Here is a 21,261-nt window from a genome sequence, read left to right as displayed (position 1 = left end):
GCTGCTTTGACTGTAAAGATTCACCTTATATTGTCTTCATTGGAGGATCTGTGTTTGATTTTTATTAAGAATCTAGCCAGGTTACTTAATCTTTGGCATACTTTTTTTTAAGGTTAAGGAATTATACCACAGATTATAAACCAGGTGGTTGAGCCCTCAAATGGTGCCTCTTTTTTGAAGACCTTATTAAAAACTATGTTAAGCCGGAGGCAGTAGCTCCTGCCTCTAAGCCTAGCACTCTAGGAGGCCGAGGCAGGAGGATTGCTTAAGCTCAGGGGTTGGAGACCAGCCTGATCAAAAGCAAGACCCCATCTCTACTAAAAACAAAAACAAAACATCTATGCTAGATGCTGGCAGAAATGTTAGCTTATTTAGATCTTAAAACTGCTGTATGGAGGTATTCTATGTTAGCAATAGAAAAACAAACTTATAAATTATATAATTTGCCCAAGATTATGCAGCTAATTGGAAGCAGAAACAATATTCAAACCCAGGTTTAATTGAACCCAAAGTCAATGCATTTAACCCTACTCAATCCTATCTCTTAGCTAATTCCCATATAAGGGTTTATCTCAGCTGTGTTTTTATTTTTCTCTATCTTCGGTTAACCAAATTATGCATTCTCTACCTATAAGGCTAGGATACCTGAAAACAGTAATAACACCACAGTAAATCCTCTTGATGCTTTCTTATGGCTCAAAAGGTTTAAATACACATGTAGGTTAACTTCGTGAATCAGTTCTGCATGCTAAATTTCAACTTTATGAAAGGAGCAATGAGATTTTCAAGGCATCTAGAAATAAACAAATGTTTATACTCTACCTTCTCAGGTTTTGTCTCTATTGTCTTGGCAGATCTTCCTTTATTTGGTGCCTTTCTTTCTGGTTCATTATCTAAATAAAAATGAAATAAGATATCCATTTTGACTAAATAGAACACTGTATTAAGAGTCCTAATTTTAAAAGGCTGGGCATAGTGGCTCAATCCTAGCAGTTTGGGAGGCTACAGTGGGAGGATTGCTTGAGCCCAGGAGTTCAAGACCTGCCTGAGCAACACAGCGAGACTGTCTCTACAAAAAATAGAAAATCCTACATAGTGCCTGTAATCCTAGCAGTTTGAGAGGCTACAGTGGGAGGATCGCTTGAGCCCAGGAGTTCAAGACCTGCCTGAGCAACATAGCGAGACTGTCTCTACAAAAAATAGAAAACTTAGCCGGGTGTGGTGGCACATGACTGTAGTCCCAGCTGCTGGGGAGGCTGAGGCAAGAGGATCGCTTGAGTCCAGGGATCTGAGGCTGAGGCTGCAGTGAGCTATGATTGTGCCACTGCACTCCAGCCAGGACAAAAGAATGAGACCCTGTCTCAAAAAATAAAGTACTAGGTTACTTCGGAAAGGAAAAGAAGGCAAAAAGAATGTAAGTCTTGGCCAGGCGCAGTGGCTCACGACTGTAATCCTAGCACTCTGGGAGGCTGAGGCAGGCAGATTGCTCGAGGTCAGGAGTTCTAAACCAGCCTGAGCAAGAGCGAGACCCCGTCTCTACTATAAATAGAAAGAAATTAATTGGCTAACTAACATATCTAGAAAAAAAAAAATTAGCCGGGCATGGTGGCGCATGCCTGTAGTCCCAGCTACTTGGGAGGCTGAGGCAGGAGGATTGCTTGAGCCCAGGAGTTTGAGGTTGCTGTGAGCTAGGCTGATACCACAGCACTCACTCTAGCCTGAGCAACAAAGTGAGACTCTGCCTCAAAAAAAAAAAAAAAGAAAGAAATAGTTCTTACCATTAGTAGTTCTTGAGACTGGCTTTCTTGCTGTAGTAGATGAGACTGTTCCAGCAATCTGCTTTGCTGCTTGAGTAGCTGATCGAGTCACTCTCACCGACGTGGGCACTACAGGCTGTACAACTGTGGAAAAAAATAATCAAATCAAATGTTCTCTGTAATTTTTAAATTCTTGCTGTGGTAGCATCAAAGTTTATAATAATTGCTAATATTCCTACCTTTTTTCTCTTTGTCCAATACTTTCTTTTCAGTAGTTTGCCTTTGCCCAGGTCGTATTGCTCGAACATCACTTCCATTATTGATCTATTTAAGAGATTAGGTGCTATATAATTGTGTAATCAAACAATCCCATTTTTAATCTGTAAAGTGACTCCTCATTTGAAATCTGACAATTGTAAGTGACTCAACACAAAATCTACTTCTCCAAGTAAAATGAGATGAAGAAAAAGCTTTCCATTATATAAATTTCCTTAAATCCTTTAGAATCTTAGAATTTGGAAATGTTCATATTTTAAGCTATTTATACCTGACCACACTTTGGGAGGCTGAGGATTACTTGAGGTTAGCAGTTTGAGACCAGACAGAACATGAGCGAGATCCTGTCTCTACAAAAAATAATTAACCAGACATGGTGATAGTGCACCTGTAGTCCCAGCTACTACAGGAGGATGGCTTAAAGCCCAGGAGTTCGAGGCTGCAGTGAGTTATGATCATGCCACTGCACTCCAGCCTGGATGATGGAGCAAGACCTTGGCTCTTAAAAAAAAAAACAGCCGGGCGCGGTGGCTCACGCCTGTAATCCTAGCTCTCTGGGAGGCTGAGGCGGGTGGATTGCTCAAGGTCAGGAGTTCAAAACCAGCCTGAGCAAGAGGGAGATCCTGTCTCTACTATAAATAGAAAGAAATTAATTGGCCAACTGATATGTATATAAAAAATTAGCTGGGCATGGTGGCGCATGCCTGTAGTCCCAGCTACTCGGGAGGCTGAGGCAGAAGGATCACTCGAGCCCAGGAGTTTGAGGTTGCTGTGAGCTAGGCTGACGCCACGGCACTCACTCTAGCCTGGACAACAAAGTGAGACTCTGTCTCAAAAAAAAAAACAAAAAAAAAAACACACAACAAAACAAAACTGACTATAACCTTCTGAGGGTCCTTAAACATACCAGGCAAGCTTTCACTTAAAAACCTTTGGATTTTTGCCTAGAAAATGCCTTTCCTGGATAGAAAGCTCTTTCCCATGGTTCACTTATCTTCTTCCTTAAAGACTTCACTCAAAATGCCACTGTTGCAGTGAGGCCCTCCTTGACTGCCTCTAATCAAAATTCTATCCCCCACCTATTAAATAATACTCCCCATCTTCTTTCTTTTGTTATTTCCCCCATACTTACGACCATCTGACATACTATATATATTTTTACTGCTTGTCTTACATGTAAGTTTCATGAAGACAGTGAATTTTGTTTTATTCACTACTGTATCCAAGTCCCAGGAAAATGGTGATGCAAAATCTATATGCATCATGAAACTTAGCTTCCTCATCTGATAAAAAGGCATACTATGTCCTCCTTGTCTACTTCACTTTATTTTGAAAACCCTCCTAATACCTATTATGGTATTTTGAAGACCCATAAGTTTGTAACATCCACCCTTTGTGCTTTCCACCCCATCTGCATTTTATGCAGGTTACTTGGAATGCATAATAGGAGTCCCTGATCTTAGCCAAAAGGCTGACAAGTGACAAGAGCACAGTAAACAACAAAGAGTGTGACACAAAGATAAAGTTTTCTGTGAATCTCAAAGAGGATGTTTGGGCAAAGAATATTTTAAGTGAAAATTTCCATAGCATCTATGTCGCCAAACCAATGACAATCATTTTGGTAAATGTTAACTAATTTAATCATTATGTTTGAATCTGATATTAGATTAAAAATGAATTTACAGCTGGGTGCAGTGCCTCAGGCCTGTAATCCCAGCACTCTGGGAGGACGAGGCAAGTGGATCTTTTGAGCTCAGAAGTTTGACACCAGCCTGAGGAAGACCCTGTGTTTCTACCAAAAATAGAAAAAATTAGCCGGAAATGATGGTGCATGCCTGTAGTCCCAGCTACAGGGGACGGGAGGCTGAGGCAGAAGGATTGCTTGAACCAAGGAGTTTGAGGTTGCTGTGAGCTAGGCTGACACCACGGCACTCTCGCCTGGGCTTTTGAGACTCTGTCTCAAAAAAAAAAAAAGAATTTACTTCCTCTGGGGAAAAAAGTACAATTTGTCATTTTAGTAATATTAATAATTACCTACTATCAACTATACCTTAGTCTGTTCCATCTGGTCTTTGGCCTTTGACCTTGTAATCCGTACAGAAGATGAAATAGCCTTAAAACAGTCAAAAGAAGTTAAAAAAATGAATTGGCAAAAGTTTACTTCCACATTTTATTATGAAATAAAGTTTCCAATTTAAAGTTAAATTTTATCCTTAATCAATTATGGCAAAAAGATACTTGGCTAACTTAAATTCCTATTTCTTCTGGTTCTGACTTGATTTAAATTAAGTTTAAGCACTTCAAAATTTACTCATTTCTCAGTGAGGAAAGAAGAAATTTCAAATTATATTTTCCAGGTAGTGGAATCTCATTCATATGGTTATCTAGACATATTTGGGAATGGAGTAGATGAGCAAACTCAAGTATTAGGATCTTTTGTTTTCTGTTTATAAAAAGATATCTTACAGCTTATTTTCCTAGTTTTAATAATTTGCTTTCAAATTTCACTATTATGCATTTGTCGACCTTCAATAAGAAAATGGAGACTTGATCACAAAATGTGGAAAAAATCTAATGAGAGAAAGATTAAAAAGTGATAAGATTTACTAACTTCGTAAAATTCCTTAAGAAGCATCATCACAGACTTCTCTAAATTAAACCATTTTCTCCTCCAAACCTCAGTGAAACTAGCACTAAAGAAACTAGGCTTTCTAGTTTTTTTACACCCTAAAGTGTGTAAAAAAAGCAAAATTCAGCAATGATTATTGTCTAAATAGAAAAAAACCCAACAATTATGGACCAGGGATGGTGGCTCACACCTGTAATCCTAGCACTCTGGGAAGCTGAGGCCAGAAGATAACTTGAGGTGAGGAGCTTGAGATCAGCCTGAGCAAGAGCAAGACCCTGTCTCTACTAAAAATAGAAAAATTAGCCAGGCATCATGGCATATGCCTATAGTCCTGCTATTTGGGAGGCTGATGCAGGAGGATTCCTTGAGCCCAGTAGTTTGAGGCTGCTGTAAGCTAGGCTGATGCCATGGCACTCTAGTCAGGGCAACAGAGTAAGACTCTATCTTAAAAAAAAAAAAAAAAAAAATGATGGTGCATCTTGTTATTTAACACATTGACACACCTTTTCTTCCCCAACATACATATTTTAAATAGTTGTTTACAGTTTAGACCAATGATTATCATCCTACATGTTCTTGACAAGCCAGCTTATATCTAAACCTTTCCAAGAGTTCCTCTTTGTAGTTCCTCCAAACAGAAACAATCTCTCTCTCCTCTAATATATACAGAATATATTTATCTATATCTTCTCACCTTGAATCATATCCTACTAGTTTTGTTCTCTTCCATATTATCCTAAGGTCATACATAGAGTAAATAACTAAAGAGCTATCAAATGAATCAATGAGATTCACAAGGCTCAGAAAAATATGCAATATCTTGAGTCTTTGTATTATTCAATTCTTACTTAAATCAGGAATACATATGCAGTCAATGAGATCTTTTAAACATATTCTTCAAAATGAGATCTTTTATATATTATCTTTAATATAGCAAATCACCAGTAATTACCTAATTTATAATTTAGTTGCCTATGTTCAAACTTCATCCTTTCTAACTCACTACACCATGCTCTTCTTCTTTAGATTACTTTACTATTAACTTCTATCTTCTGTTTTAGTTCTCCTGCCACTCTGACCAGTACTTCTAAGCCTGGTACCTGACTTCTGCCCATCTAAAGACGTTCTCTAGACCCCACTCTTTTTCATAATTTTATATATCCTTATTGGAGTGGTCTCATTTAATCCTATAGCTTAAAAGCCCAACTATACTCCCAATATTATATCCTAAATCCACATCTTAACATCAATCTCCATCCAAATTTTTATTCCAAATTGCCTGATATCTAGATGTCCCAAAAACAAAAACAAAAAAAAAACGGTTCATGCAACCACTTAAACCTATTCTTTTTCTTGCCTTGTTCATGTCTTTTAGCACCAGCATAATTTGTGTGGTTGACCAAACTAATAGCTTCAGAATCATCTTAACTCTGACTTTTCCGTTTCTTTTACCCCTCACTATCTACTTGGTCACCAGTCCTGTCAAATGCATCTCTTAAGATGTCGTATATCTATTTCTTCCTTATTGAACCCACTGCCCCAATCCACTTATCCCAGCTTATCTATTCTATTATAGTAGTCTCACAATTGGTCTCCCAATCTATAAGTACTTCCCTTTCCAGACAATAATCTTTAGGGCCATGAGAAGTTTCCTGAATTATTAATTTGATAATGGTACTATCCTCATTTATAAAATTCCCCTGACTCTTCATAACCTATGGGATAAGTGCCAAATCCTTTGGTAGAGCATTTTTTCAGCCTGGTTCTACCCACTTTCGTAGTTTTATCATATCTCAGCTTATCTATAGCTATCTTAAGAGACCTCATTTTTATTCTTTGGAGCTACTATTATATCATTCCCACCCCCTACCAACTAGTTAAGTGAATAAAGGGACTAAAGGGAAGGGGTTGTTTTAGTCATTTATTCTCTTAAAGAAAATTTCAGATAAAAGGAACTATTCCTTTATATCAAGTTAAGATACTAAATTTACCTTTTTTGGCTCAGCTTTCATAGCATTCTGGCTTGATGAAAGAAAATAAGGCATATCAGGTTTATAAAGACCCACTTTAAATACTCCTCGTTTAGCTTTCTCTCTCTGCTCTTTCAATTTTTGTAGTTGCTTTTCTTCTTTGTATTTTTGGAGCATCTGTTTTCGTTGGTCACCTAGAACAGTTTTCATTGACCCTAGGCAGAAAAAAAAAAACCCAAATAACACAGTATATAAAACATTTTAGATAAAAAGTTATGTAAGCATCTAAAAAATCATTTTTGTGTAAATTCAACTGCTGCTTTTAATGAGCCAGGCACAGTGATGAGCCTGTGGTCCCAGCTGCTTGGGAAGTTGAGGCAGGAGGATCACTTGAGATCTGGAGTTGGAGTACAGCCTGGGCAACATAGTGAGAAACAGCCCACCCTCCAAAAAAGAAATGTTTTTAATACTTCTTATAATTCCTTAGTACTCTAACAAGTTATTTCAACACCTAGTCTTTTAAAATTTGTATTATTTTGCCTTCACATGTTCAAATATTTATTAGCTACTTGCAATATACTAGGCATGTATTGTTTTCCTTTTAAGTTAATCAACTTATATAATAGCCAGCCTCCAACCTGACATCCACAGATTCTCATCCCCTGGTAGTCTTGCCCTTGCATCATCTCTCACACGGAATAAGGCTGACCTCTGTAACCAAGAGCGTTTTATGAAAGGATAGAGTATGATTTCTAAGACTACCGTGTTTCCCCCAAAATAAGACCTACCTATAAAATAAGCCCTAGCAGGATTTCTAAGTATTTGCACAATATAAGCCCTACCTGAAAAATAAGACCTAGTGATGGGCGTAGCTACGCAGCCTATCTGCACAACCCATGCATTTCGTCCCGGAGCAGTAAAGAAGACCAGCTGCACTTCTCATCTGCCCCATGAGAGCTCTATTGCTTGACGTGAGAGATTGGGGCCAATGGTTCTAAAGGAAATGGAGTCACAAGAAATTCAGGATGGAATTTGGGGTTTGGAGAATGATGATGACGTTCCAGAAGATGACGACTTAACTATATTTGAATAAATGTAGATTGTTGTACTGTACTTAAGCCAGCTTCAATTTGCTATGAGTCAGTCATCTTGGAGGCAGATCCTCCATCCTCAATCAAGCCTTCAGATGTATCTCTGGAAGACATCTTGACTTCTACTTTCAGAAATTGTGTAAAATAATCTTTATTGTTTAAGTTGGCTAAGTTTTGGGGTAACTAATATGATTATAGGTGCTATTTATAATAAAATAAGTTATATTTTTAATAATATATAATATATGGCCTGCGTGGGGTGGCTCACGCCTGTAATCCTAGCACTCTGGGAGGCCGAGGCGGGTAGATTGCTCCAGGTCAGGAGTTCGAAACCAGCCTGAGCAAGAGTCAGACCCCGTCTCTACTATAAATAGAAAGAAATTAATTGGCCAACTAATATATACATAGAAAAAATTAGCCGGGCATGGTGCCGCATGCCTGTAGTCCCAGCTACTTGGGAGGCTGAGGCAGGAGGATTGTTTGAGGCCAGGAGTTTGAGGTTGCTGTGAACTAGGCTGATGCCATGGAACTCACTCTAGCCTGGGCAACAAAGTGAGACTCTGTCTCAAAAAAAAATAATAATATATAGTATAATAAGATGTACTCCATTCCTTCTCACCTACTTAAGGACATTCTTCCAACAATTTACCCTCTCATTCATCTATTTTTTCCTCTCTACTGGATTGCTACCATCACGAAGTTACAAACATGCAGTAATTTCTCCCAACCCACATCCTTATCTAGCTACTTGTCTCATTTCTCTAGTCTTAACGTAAAATTCTTCAAGAGAGTTATCTATATATCTATTTCCAACACTCTTTACATTCCCACTTAATTTTTTAATTATGAAAAATTATAGATATACACACAAGCTTAATATAATGAACCCCAAATTCCTCTCACCCAGATTCAACAATTATACACATTTTGCTACATTAGGGTTTTTTTTTTTTTTTTGAGACAGTCTCTGTTGCCTGGGCTAGAGTGCCGTGGTGTCAGCCTAGCTCACAGAACCTCAAACTCCTTGGCTCAAGCAATCCTCCTGTTTCAGCCTCCCAAGTAGCTGGAACTACAGGCACATTCTTCTTTCCTTTTCCACACCAGAACTCTGGATAATCAGGCCGGGCCAAGTGGCTCACACCTGTAATCCTAGTACTCTGGGAGGCCAAGGGTAGGAGAGGATGACTTGACATCAGGAGTTTGAGGTTGCTGTGAGCTAGGCTGATACCATGGCACTCTAGCCTAGGCAACAGAGTTGAGACTCTGTCTTAAAACAAAAAAACAAAGAAAAATAAGCAAAAAGACTCTGGATAATCACATCTAGTTTTATAGCTTCAAACACCACATAAAGTTGACAACTACTGAATTTATATCTCCAGCTCAGACTCCCCATACTCATCTTGCATATCCAACTCCCTTTTCATCATCTCCCCTTACATGGCTATAATAGGCATCGCAAATTTAATATGTCCAAAACTGAACACTTAATAATACCACAACCCAAAACTTTTCCTCCCTTACTCCTTCATAATTTAGTAAATGGCCACTCCATAATTTTAGTTGTTCAGAATAAAAAACCTTAGGGTCAGGCACGGTGGCTCATGCCTGTAATCCTAGCACTCGGGGAGGCCAAGGCAGGTGGATCATTTGAGCTCAGGAGTTTGAGACCAGCCTGAGCAAGAGCCCATCTCTACCAAAAATAAAAAAAATCAGCCGGGCATGGTGGTGCATGCCTCTAGCCCCAGCTACGTGGGAGGCTGAGGCAGAAGCATCGCTTGAGCCCAGGAGTCTGAGGTTGCTGCGAGCTAGGCTGACGCCACGGCACTCTAGCTGGCAACAGAGTGAGACTGTCTCAAAAAAAAAAAAAAAAAAAACCAGAATAAAAACCTTAGTATCATCTTTAGTCCCCTTTTTTCTCAATCCCACAGCCAATCTATCAGGCAATCCTGTGGTTCAACCTCTGAAATATATCCAGAATGTAACCACTTATCTTTGCTGCTACCACCCTTATCAACCATCAACTATCAACTAAATTATTGCAATAGTTTCTTTCCTGTTCTCCCTGAGGACATGCTTGCCACTCTACAATCTATTCTCAACACAGTACCTAATGTAAATTTTGGGTGGATCTGGGGTGTGGGGTGGTGGATATCTCTTACTATCTTGCCCAGGCTGGAGTGCAATAGCCATTCACAGGCATGATCATAGCGTACAACAGCCTCAAACTCCTGGGCTCAAAATCTTCCTGCCTCGGGCATAACATGTAGCTGGGATTATAGGCATGCTGTGTTGACTCCAAAGTGATCCTTTTAAAACATAAATCAGGCCAGGCATGGTGGATCACGCCTGTAATCCTAGCTCTCTGGGAGGCTGAGGCGGGCGGATTGCTCGAGGTCAGGAGTTCGAAACCAGCCTGAGCAAGAGCGAGACCCCGTCTCTACTATAAATAGAAAGAAATTAATTGGCCAACTAATATATATAGGAAAAAATGAGCCGGGCATGGTGGCGCATGCCTGTAGTCCCAGCTACTTGGGAGGCTGAGGCAGAAGGATTGCTTGAGCCCAGGAGTTTGAGGTTGCTGTGAGCTAGGCTAACACCACGGCACTCACTCTAGCCTAGGCAACAAAGAGAGACTCTGTCTCAAAAAAAAAAACAACAAAAAAAAAACATAAATCAGATTACATAAACACCTGTTAATCCATGAATGGTATCTAATTTCACTCAGAGTAAAAGCCAATGTCCTTATAACCATGGTCCTCATGGCTCTACAGGATCTAGCCCCCTTGTTCATTCTTCTCTAGCCATGGTCACCTCCTTGCTTTCTCTTGAACATACCAGGCCCACTCAGACCTCTAAAGCCTTTGCAAATGGGAAATAAACAAAGATATTTTAATAGCATATTAACATGGTTCAACTTTCATTTGAGAGATTTTGGTCAAGGAATGGAACATTTGAGAGAACAAGAGTAGAGGCAAGGAAATGACTTAGAAGGCAATAACATCACCCCTTCTCAGATAAAAAAATGTTTGGTTCTAGCAAAGTAATAATTACTGTAAAAAGTAAAGGAAAAAAAATGTTTGGTTCTTTCTGCCATTCATCATTTATCCTTGCTTTATTTCATTGCCATTTAGCTCCTAATGCCTGCTATATAAACACAACTAAATAGGAGTCCAGTGACTGCTGATTAAAAGCAAAAGTCACCTTTTGTAGTTCATAAGCGTGATGATTGGGTTTTCACGCGCATGCGTGAGATGTGCCTCCCTCAAACCTTGTTACGACATCGGCACATTACCCGTCTGACGTGAAAAAGAAAAAAAAGAAAAAATAAAAAAAAAAATAAAAGCAAAAGTCATTTTCAGTTCTTTCTCCTCCTCTGTAGCATCCTTTCCTTCTAAGACACTCTATCTAAGACTTTTTATCTTTTTCTGAAATTATTCCTTTCTTTAGTTGGTTCTTTCCTAACAGCCCCAAATCTTTTTGCCCAAACTCAAGGATGAATTCTTCACTCTTCGCTATGTAATGTTTTCATTGATAATGTATTCTTATTTCATGGATTCGTTAATCATTCTATTTTTATGTTTCTTTTCAATTTTTGTTCACATTTGTCTTACCCAAGCTCCAGAAGTAACAACTTTAGGATTCCTATAAGGCAATATAGATAAGAAAGTGCTATAATACTACACAGGTGAATGGCTTTAGCCTAGTTAGAAACCTTCATAAGACTTTGCCTTAAAGAGACAGTATTTAGTTCTAGAAAACAAGTTATTTAAAATGGCATTTCAAAATTTTACTCTTCTGACCAGGGCTTTTTTAACTCACAAGCATTAAACCAACTTTTAGGCTGGGTGCGGTGGCTCACACCTGTAATCCTAGCACTCTGGGAGGCAGAAGTGGGAAGATTGCTTGATCCCAGGAGCTTGGGGTTCCAGTGAGCTATGATGACGCCACTGCACTATAGCTGGGCATCAGAGCAAGACTGTCTCTTAAAAAACAAAAAACAAGCAAGCAAAAAATCCCAACTTTTATTCACTCTTCAAAGTACTTGAAATTACAACAGACCTTTACTTACTTGGCTTGACATTGGCCTTTTCTGGAACAAGCTCTTGAGATGTCTCATCTAATTCAGCAAGAATTCTACCTTCCAGGGTTGGAATGTTGACATCTCTCAAACCAAAATGTCTATTTCGTTCATATTCCTTGTGTCTGTTTTCTTTCTGAGACAGTGATTTCCTATGAGCAATTTTAGTTCTAATCATTTCAGTACTTAAATCCTTTCTGTGTCGACTGATAAAATGTGATGAAGACATCCTGTCAAGGAAAAGAGAGATAGAAAATAACTTACATGGATTTTCATTGTTTAAAAAATTAAGAGTACAGTTCATCACCTCACCTGTCCCACCTCAGAGCCTTCTGAAATAAAAGTATTAAAATGCAAAATGGAATAAATATGTGACACTGAAGAGTGGGAACAAGATTATCAGAGGACAAGACACTACAACCTATTTTGGGGTTCTAAATAGGAAATTTGATTGACAGATGGAGAAGCCCAGGAAGTTACAGTTCAGAATTCAGATAAGAGGCTCCGGGCTTATGTAGAGAACATTGCAAAACAAACTGAGAAGTAAGGTGAAAATAGGGAAAATAAGCGAAGGACTGTATTAATAGTTTCCTTAACCTTCCCCTGATGATGAATGCAGGTAGTCTAGGATTTCTTTTCAAGCCAAAAGACAAAAACAAACCAAGAAAACCCCTACATGAGATGCTATTAGGCATGGAGGGATAATAAATATGCATTTGGATGGAGATAGAGTTGTATAGAGATGGATAGGGCAATGTATGTGGGAAGAGTGACAAACTTCCATGCTCTCTGGGAGCACACACATCATCCAGGAACCTCCCTCCATGTGTTCAGCTATCCAGAAGCTCTCTGAACCTAGTCTTTGTGGGTTTTTATGAAAGATTCATTACATAAGCATGATTAATAAATCAATAGCCATTGGTGATCAGCAAGATCAGCTCAACCTTCAGTCCCTCTCCCCTCCCCAGAGGTTGGGGGGTGGTGAATGTCCCAACTTTCTAATCACTGTCAAGGTGGGTCTGGTGACTGCCTCCCATTCTGAAGCCACAAAGGGGTGTCCAGCCATCAGTCACATTAGCATACAAAAAGACATCACTTGGGGCCAGGTGTGGTAGCTCACACCTGTAATCCTAGCACTCAGGGAGGCTGAAACAGGAGTAATCCTTTGAGCTCAGGAGTTCGAGACCAGCCTGAACAAGACCCGTCTCTACTAAAAAAATAGAAAATTAATTGGACAACTAAAATATATATATATATAAAAAAATAGCATGGTAGTGTATGCCTGTAGTCCCAGCTACTCAGGAGACTAAGGGAGGAGTATCACTTGAGCACAGGAGTTTGAGGTTGCTGTGAGCTAGGCTGACACCTTGGCACTCTAGCCCGGCAACAGAGTGAGACTGTCTCAAAAAAAAAAAAAAAAAAGACAGCACTTGGGAAACTCCAAGGATGTTAGGAATTGTATGCCAGGAAACTGGAAGAAGACCAAACATATATTTCACAATATCACAATAACCATATCAATTTGCCCCATTATTTTCATCCATGCAAGAAATCACTCCCTTGTGGGGGTGTTTTTTCCTTTCCTTTCCTTTTTCTAAAGATAAAATCGTTCAGAGCCACAAAAAAAAAGAAAAAAGAAATCATAGTTTACTTGGCACACACCCTTTTCTTTGAGAATGTATTCAAGCAAAACAAGTGAAAACAGTAAAGATGATGTCATGAGGTCCTCTAACAAATGGTGGACTCAACTAGAATAAAAGACAGTGGAAAGTTTGAGGGGGTCACCTATGCAGCTGGTATAGAGAACCAGCCTCCAGGCCAAACTGGAGAAAGAGGGCTGTGATTAGGTTAAAAAAAATCATATAGTATAGCATTATAGTATACTCTTCAACAAGAGTAAGAAAGCTCACCAGAAAACTCCAGGTAAAAGAAAAATTGGCACAAGAAATAGAAGTAAAATGTTACATGATTTTAAGCATTCAATAAAGTATAAAAAAATCAGAATCTGTCTGACCTGCATGCTAATAACATTCTCCTTTAAGAGCCCATTGGAAGTGACAATGTGCTTTTCATCAAGAATTCTCCTCTACTATTTGATTTGTCACCTCCTGCAAGTATTAGTTTGCTAAATATTAAAGAAAAACTAAGACTTACGTACTAGTTATTTTAAAATACAGAATAGCACTATCCAGAGAGCAAGAGAATGGGCATTAAAGACAAATTTAACTATCAGAATAACCCTAAAAGGTAGTTACTATTATCGCCCTTCTGCAGATGAGGTGAATTAACTGCCTAAATTAACACAGCTAAAAGGTAGAGGATTTGGGATCCCGAGCCAGGCGGCCTGACTCTTCACACACATCTGAGTTTTCTTTGGTTGACTGGAGTTTCTTCCACCTTGAAAGTGTAGAATGCGTTAGTCTAGCTTGCCTAGAGGTTCTCAACCGGACAATTTCAGTTGTCACAGGATCTGGGAGGAGCCACTGGAATTTAATGTCGGGGCTAGGGATGCTAAACGTCCCTCATCGTGAAGGATTGTTTCACCCCAAAGACCAATTACGCCCCGGTGGAGAAACGCCGACTGGTACATAGATCCTGGCAACAAATATTTACTGTTCTGGAGGGCAGTGTTATCAGCTCCGGAAAGCGCAGATAACACGGTCCTGGAGGAGCCTTCCCGCGACTGGCGTCCGGCCAGCAGCCGCGGGTCCTCAGACCCTTCTAGACCTTCAACGGAAGCGAGCCAGCGTCCTCCCTCCAGCTCCCCAACACCCACCTACCTGAGGCACCTTCTAGCGTGAAACCGCAAAGAAACAAAAAAATAAAAGAATTCTAGGCCTGGACGACCACCGCCGCCTCTGAGGCAGAAACGCTTCCAACCCGAGCCTTCACAAAATTCAAACTCGCCACACCGAGCGTCTGATTGGAGGGGTTTTAACGAACACTTCCGGAGGAAGCGCCCGCCCCTTCCCTTCGCCGAGGATTACGATTGGTTCGCTCCGCGCGATATTTGAATTGATTGAAAGGTGAAGGGACGGTTCAAAGGATGGGTGTGAGAGGAAAAACTGGCCGCACTGAAACTGAGGATGATAGGAGCGAGGCTGCGGGGCATTGTGGCTCGGCGAGACCTGGCAAGCGGCGGACGTTGGCCCGTGGAGTCCTAGGCGTCGAGGAGACGCTGCGCTGGGCACTTGGCTGCCGGGCTCTGGGAGTTCCGTCCTGAGCTCCCTGGGCCTCTCGGGTTCCAGAGGAAAAGCAAAGGGACCCAGGTGTGGGAGCCACAGGCTCACCGGCCTTGAAGCGTGGACAGGATTCAGAGTTTGGAGGGTTTCTTAATGTCCCTTTTGAGTCACAGAAATCCTGCAGACCTTATTGGAATGTTATCTTTCCTAAATGTTTTAAAGAAAGGGCATGCTACACCAAATGTCTCCTTCAACGTCACCAGCCTTTTTTCTTTCTTCTTTTCTAGTCCTTTTTTTGTTGAGGTAAAATTTTCATAGTTTTTTTTTAGTGGACAAGTTGATGAGTTTTGATAAATGTAAACACCTGTGTAACCACCACCCAATCAGGATGTAGAACGTTTCCATCAACCAAAAGAGAGTTCGTTCCTTCCCTCCCGCTGGCCCTATTCTGGTCAATATCCCACCACTTAGGCAGCCCCTTCTGAGAGTGGTGGATACTCTGGGATCAGCTTGAATCAGCAGTTAGTAGTTTTTATTATTGAGAAGTATTCCTTTCAAGGGAATGCTTTATGCATTCAACTGTTGATGGACATTTGCATTATTTTCAATTTTGGCTATTATAAACAAAGTTGCTGTAAACATTCTTGTACAAGTCTTTTCGTGAGCATATTTTATTTCTCTTGGGGAAATATAGGTGTGGAATTTCTGTGTATATTTAACTTTATAAGAAATTGCCTGGCAGTTTTCCAAAGTGGTTGTACTATTTTACACTCCCACTTGCGATGTATAAAGGTTCTGGTTTCACATGCTTTCCAACATATGGGATTGTCAGTCTCTAATTTTAACCCTGCTCGAGGGTGTGAAATGACATCATTTTAGTTTTGTAGTTTTCCAATGACTAATGATGATCATCTTTTTATGTGCTTATTGACTTTTTATATCTCGTTTTGCGAAATGTCTATTCATTTGCCTATAGTCATTATAGACATAGTCATAGTCATAGTCATTTGCCTATGTTTTTAAACTTGGGAATTATTTTAAATTTGGTTGTCCTGGCCAGGCACGGTGACTCACGCCTGTAATCCTAGCACTCTGGGAGGCCAAGGCGGGAGGATCACTCAAACTCAGGAGTTTGAAACTAGCCTGAGCAAGAGTGAGACCCTGTCTCTACTATAAATAGAAATTAGCCAAAACAACTAAAAATATATAGAAAAAAAATAGCTGAGCATGGTGGCGCATGCCTGTAGTCCCAGCTACTCAGGAGGCTGAGGCAGAAGGATTGCTTGAGCCCAGGAGTTAGAGGTTGCTGTGAGCTAGGCTGACGCCATGGCACTCTAGTCTGGGCAACAGACTGAGACTCTGTCTCAAAAACAAATAAATAAATTTAGTTGTTTGTATCATTCATTTGTAGGAATTCTATCTATTCTGGGTACAAGATCTTTGTGAGATACGTATATTTCAATATATCCTCCTACTGTGTAAGTGATCTTTTTAAAAATAAACTTCTAATTTTAGATTGTTTTAGATTCACAAAAAAATTACAGAGTTGAGAATTCCCATATGCCCCACGTTTCTTCCTGTTTACATTAGTATGGTACATTTGTTACAATTAATGAAATGGTACTGATATACTATTATTATTATTATTATTTTTTTTTTTTTTTGAGACAGAGTCTCACTTGTTGCCCAGGCTAGAGTGAGTGCCGTGGCGTCAGCCTAGCTCACAGCAACCTCAAACTCCTGGGCTCAAGCGATCCTCCTGCCTCAGCCTCCCGAGTAGCTGGGACTACAGGCATGTGCCACCATGCCCGGCTAATTTTTTTTTTCTATATATATTAGTTGGCCAATTAATTTCTTTCTATTTATAGTAGAGACGAGGTCTCACTCTTGCTCAGGCTGGTTTCGAACTCCTGACCTTGAGCAATCCGCCGTCTCGGCCTCCCAGAGAGCTAGGATTACAGGCGTGAGCCACCACGCCCGGCCTGATATACTATTATTAACTAAAGTCAATACTTTATTCAAATTTCCTTACTTTTTACCCATTGATCCTTTTCTGTTCCAGGATCCCAACCAGGATATTAAATTTCGTTGTCATGCTCCTTGGATTGTGACTGTTTCTCAGACTTTCCTTCTTTTTAGTGACCTTTAAGTTTTAAGGAGTATTATCAAGTATTTTGAACTCTTGGCCTCAAGCAATCCTCCTGGCGCAGGCCTGGTCTGGGCCTCACCTTAAGTGCTAGGATTACAGGCATGAGCCACCACACCTGGTCGCTAAAGTGAACTAGGGGGCTTTTGTAAAAAGTTCCTCAATTGGAATTTGTCTGATGTTTTTCTAATTATAGACTGGGATTATAGGTTTGGGGGAGAAAGACGACAGAGGTAAAGTGCCATTTTCATTATATCACATCGAGTACATACCATCAACACTATTTATCACTGTTAACATTAATCTTCTTCTTCTTTTTTTTTTTTTTTTTGAGACAGAGTCTCACTTTGTTGCCCAGGCTAGAGTGTGTGCCATGGCGTCAGCCTACCTCACAGCAGCCTCAAACTCCTGAGCTCAGGCAATCCTGCTGCCTCAGCCTCCTGAGTAGCTGGGACTACCGGCATGTGCCACCATGCTCAGCTAATTTTTCCTATATATATTTGTTGGCCAATTAATTTCTATTTATAGTAGAGACCAAGTCTCTCTTGCTCAGGCTGGTTTCAAACTCCTGACCTTGAGCGATTCGCCCCGCCTGGGCCTCCCAGAGTGCTAGGATTAAAGACGTGAGCCACCAGGCCCAGCCCTTAACATTGATCTTGATCACCTGGCTAAGGTAGTGTTTGTCAGATTTCCCCACTGTAAAGTTCCTATTTTTCCCCCTTTCCATACTGTACTCTTTGGAAGGAAGTCACTATGCAAAGCCCACTCAAGGACTGGGAAGTTATGCTACATTCTCCTTGAGGATATAGTGTCTATATAAACTATTTAGAATTATTCTGTACAGTAGAGATTTGTTTCTTCTCCATTATTTATTTATTCAATCATTTGTTTATATCAGTATGGAGTCTTTTTTTTTTTTTTTTTTTTGAGACAGAGTCTCGCTTTGTTGCCCAGGCTAGAGTGAGTGCCGTGGCGTCAGCCTAGCTCACAGCAACCTCAAACTCCTGGGCTCGAGCGATCCTTCTGCCTCAGCCTCCCTGGTAGCTGGGACTACAGGCATGTGCCACCATGCCCGGCTAATTTTTTATATATATATCAGTTGGCCAATTGATTTCTTTCTATTTATAGTAGAGACGGGGTCTCGCTCTTGCTCAGGCTGGTTTTGAACTCCTGACCTTGAGCAATCCGCCCGCCTCGGCCTCCCAAGAGCTAGGATTACAGGCGTGAGCCACAGCGCCCGGCCTTGGAGTCTTGAATATTTATTTTATACTTTAGGTTATACTCCCATACTACTTTATTTTGTTACACAAATTAGTCATTGGCAGCTCTTTCAAGTTTGTTCTTCTGTCACTTTGACATAGCTTCATCATTGTGTGTTTTTGTTTGTTTCTATTTGTTTCTACTAAAGTAAGAAAGTAGCACTTTCTTACTTTTTCGCAGTATAAGATACTCCAACCTCATCTTGTATTTTTCCTGTCATAGTACTAGAATTAGCCATTTCTCCAAGGAACTCTGGTTCCTTTTATTTATTTTTATTTTATTTTATTTTATTTTATTTATTTTATTTATTTTTTTGAGACAGAGTCTCGCTTGTTGACCAGGCTAGAGTGAGTGCCGTGGCGTCAGCCTAGCTCACAGGAACCTCAAACTCCTGGGCTCAAGCAATCCTTCTGCCTCAGCCTCCTGAGTAGCTGGGACTACAGGCATGCGCCACCATGCCCGGCTAATTTTATATATATATTAGTTGGCTAATTAATTTCTTTCTATTTATAGTAGAGACGGGGTCTTGCTCTTGCTCAGGCTGGTTTCGAACTCCTGACCTCGAGCAATCCGCCCGCCTCAGCCTCGCAGAGTGCTATTTTATTTTTTTGAGACAGAGTCTCACTCTGTTTCCTGGGCTAGAGTGCTGTGGCATCAGCCTAGCTCACAGCAACCTCAAACTCCTGGGCTCAAGCAATGCTAATGCCTCAGCCTCCCAAGTAGCTGGGACTACAGGAATGTGTCACCATGCCTGGCTAATATTTTCTATGTATATTTTTAGTTGGCCAATTAATTTCTTTCTATTTATAGTAGAGACAGGGTCTCCCTCTTGCTCAGGCTGGTTTTGAACTCCTGACCTTGATCAATGCGCCCATCTCCGCCTACCAGACTGCTAGGATTACAGGCACCCGTGAGCTAACACGCCTGGCTCTGGTTCATTCATTCATTCATTCATTCATTTATTTATTTAGAGACAGAGTCTTGCTTTGTTGCCTAGGCTAGAGGGAGTGCCTTGGCATCAGCCTAACTCACAGCAACCTCAAACTCCTGGGCTCAACCAATCCTTCTGCTTCAGCCTCCCAAGTAGTTGGGACTACAGGCATGTGCCACCATGCCCGGCTAATTTTTTCTCTATATATATTAGTTGGCCAATTAATTTGTTTCTATTTATAGTAGAGATGCGGTCTCGCTCTTGCTCAGGCTGGTTTCGAACTCCTGACCTGGAGCAATCCGCCCCGCTTCGGCCTCCCGGAGTGCTAGGATTAAAGGTGTGAGCCACCGTGCCTGGTCATCTGGTTCCTTTTAAAAACCAAGATCTGGTTCCGGGTGCGGTGGTGGCTCACGCCTGTAATCCTAGCTCTCTGGGAGGCCAAGCCGGGCGCATTTCTCGAGGTCAGGAGTTTGAAACCAGCCTGAGCAAGAGCGAGACCCCCGTCTCTACTGGAAATAGAAAGAAATTAATTGGCCAACTAATATATAGAGAAAAAATTAGCCGGGCATGGTGGCACATGCCTGTAGTCCCAGCTACTTGGGAGGCTGAGGCAGAAGGATCACTTGAGCCCAGGAGTGTAAGGTTGCTGTGAGCTAGGCTGATGCCACGGCACTCACTCTAGCCTGGGCAACAAAGCAAGACTCTGTCTCCAAAAAAAACAAAAACCAAGATCTGGGCACTAAATGTGTTCCTTGCTACTGGGGAAATTTCTTAGCTGACAGAATGAGGAAATATACCTGTCTATACTAATCTGTGTGTGCATACATATCTATAAATATTTCTATACATAAACATCTATCTATATTAAGATAATTATGAGTTTATATTGATGTCTCCAACTTGAATCCATTACCATGTGAATTGTTCTAAACTCCCCTTGCTTATCTGTAACATCTCACTCCAATAGTGGGAAACCTGACCCTGTTGATTGCATCTTCATTTCCTTAATAGCATCATTGGTGAGTTGACTGTTGTTCGATAAAATCCAATTTACCAATTTTTTAATTTTATCTTTAGATCAATTTCAGAGGAACTAGAGAAGGAAAAAAATGCCAAGATATGGGGTAAACACCAAGATATCAAAAAACCAGAAAATTCTTGGGCAATATATCTGTTCTAAATTGATGTTTATGGAACGATGAATATAGCCTGAGGCAGGAGGCAATAGGAGAATAAATTAGGAAAGAAATTATTAGTTTGGCTTTTGATTCCCCCTGCCTTTCTTAATTTTTTGGTACAATCTATGACTGCTCCTATATAGCAACAACTAAGATCTCTAGTGGATAGAGAAAAGTGAAAATAGATATTTGAAGGTGAGGAAATAAAAAATTACTGTTTAAAAAATGCTAAGGCCAGGCCGGGCGCCGTGGCTCCCGCCTGTAATCCTGGCTCTCTGGGAGGCCAAGGCGAGCGGATTGCTCGAGGTCAGGAGTTCGAAACCAGCCTGAGCAAGAGCGAGACCCTGTCTCTACTATAAATAGAAAGAAATTAATTGGCCAACTAATATATATAGAAAAAATTAGCCGGGCATGGTGGCGCATGCCTGTAGTCCCAGCTCCTCTGGAGGCTTAGACAGGAGGATTGGTTGAGCCCAGGAGTTTGAGGTTGCTGTGAGCTAGGCTGATGCCAAGGCACTCAGTCTAGCCTAGGCAACAAAGTGAGACTCTCTCAAAAAAAAAAAAATGCTAAGGCCAAAGGAAAAAAACATATTTATAAAGCCCTAAAATTTAAGTCTGTAGCTAATATCAATGTACCGAAGGTTGGAGTGAGGGGAAAACAAAGGCCAAGAGGACACACTAAAATTTCTGTCTAATTAGGGACTTTTTTTAAAAGTAGGAAACAGAAAAGTGGGAAAAACTAAAATTACAGATTAATAGAAAA

At 40.5% G+C, this 21,261-nt stretch overlaps 1 protein-coding gene and 1 non-coding gene across 3 annotated transcripts in view; one reads left to right on the top strand and one right to left on the bottom strand.

Annotated features, from left to right (window-relative positions):
• The window catches only part of DLGAP5 (DLG associated protein 5), a 50,734-nt gene that overhangs the window by 27,998 nt on the left and 1,475 nt on the right, over window positions 1-21,261 (bottom strand). Inside the window, exons 1-7 of one of the 2 annotated variants that reach the window (XM_076004017.1) lie at window positions 14,582-14,720; window positions 11,793-12,031; window positions 6,654-6,847; window positions 4,084-4,146; window positions 1,997-2,081; window positions 1,779-1,901; window positions 823-893 (exon numbers count right to left, since the gene is read on the bottom strand). In XM_076004017.1, the coding sequence (XP_075860132.1) occupies window positions 823-893; window positions 1,779-1,901; window positions 1,997-2,081; window positions 4,084-4,146; window positions 6,654-6,847; window positions 11,793-12,030 (774 nt within the window). In that variant the 5' untranslated portion in view covers window position 12,031; window positions 14,582-14,720. Of the gene's footprint in view, window positions 1-822; window positions 894-1,778; window positions 1,902-1,996; window positions 2,082-4,083; window positions 4,147-6,653; window positions 6,848-11,792; window positions 12,032-14,581; window positions 14,721-21,261 lie in introns of those variants that run through there. The other variant, XM_076004018.1, reaches the window with a different exon arrangement.
• On the top strand, window positions 10,922-11,025 carry LOC142871801 (small nucleolar RNA U13). The gene has a single exon (XR_012919986.1). It is a non-coding gene; the product is annotated as a small nucleolar RNA U13 (small nucleolar RNA).

The sequence above is a fragment of the Microcebus murinus genome, chromosome 6, assembly GCF_040939455.1.
Source record: "Microcebus murinus isolate Inina chromosome 6, M.murinus_Inina_mat1.0, whole genome shotgun sequence".
Lineage (NCBI taxonomy): Eukaryota > Metazoa > Chordata > Mammalia > Primates > Cheirogaleidae > Microcebus > Microcebus murinus.
Note: the sequence above shows the minus strand (reverse complement) of the source record. Positions and strands in the feature narration are given on the sequence as shown.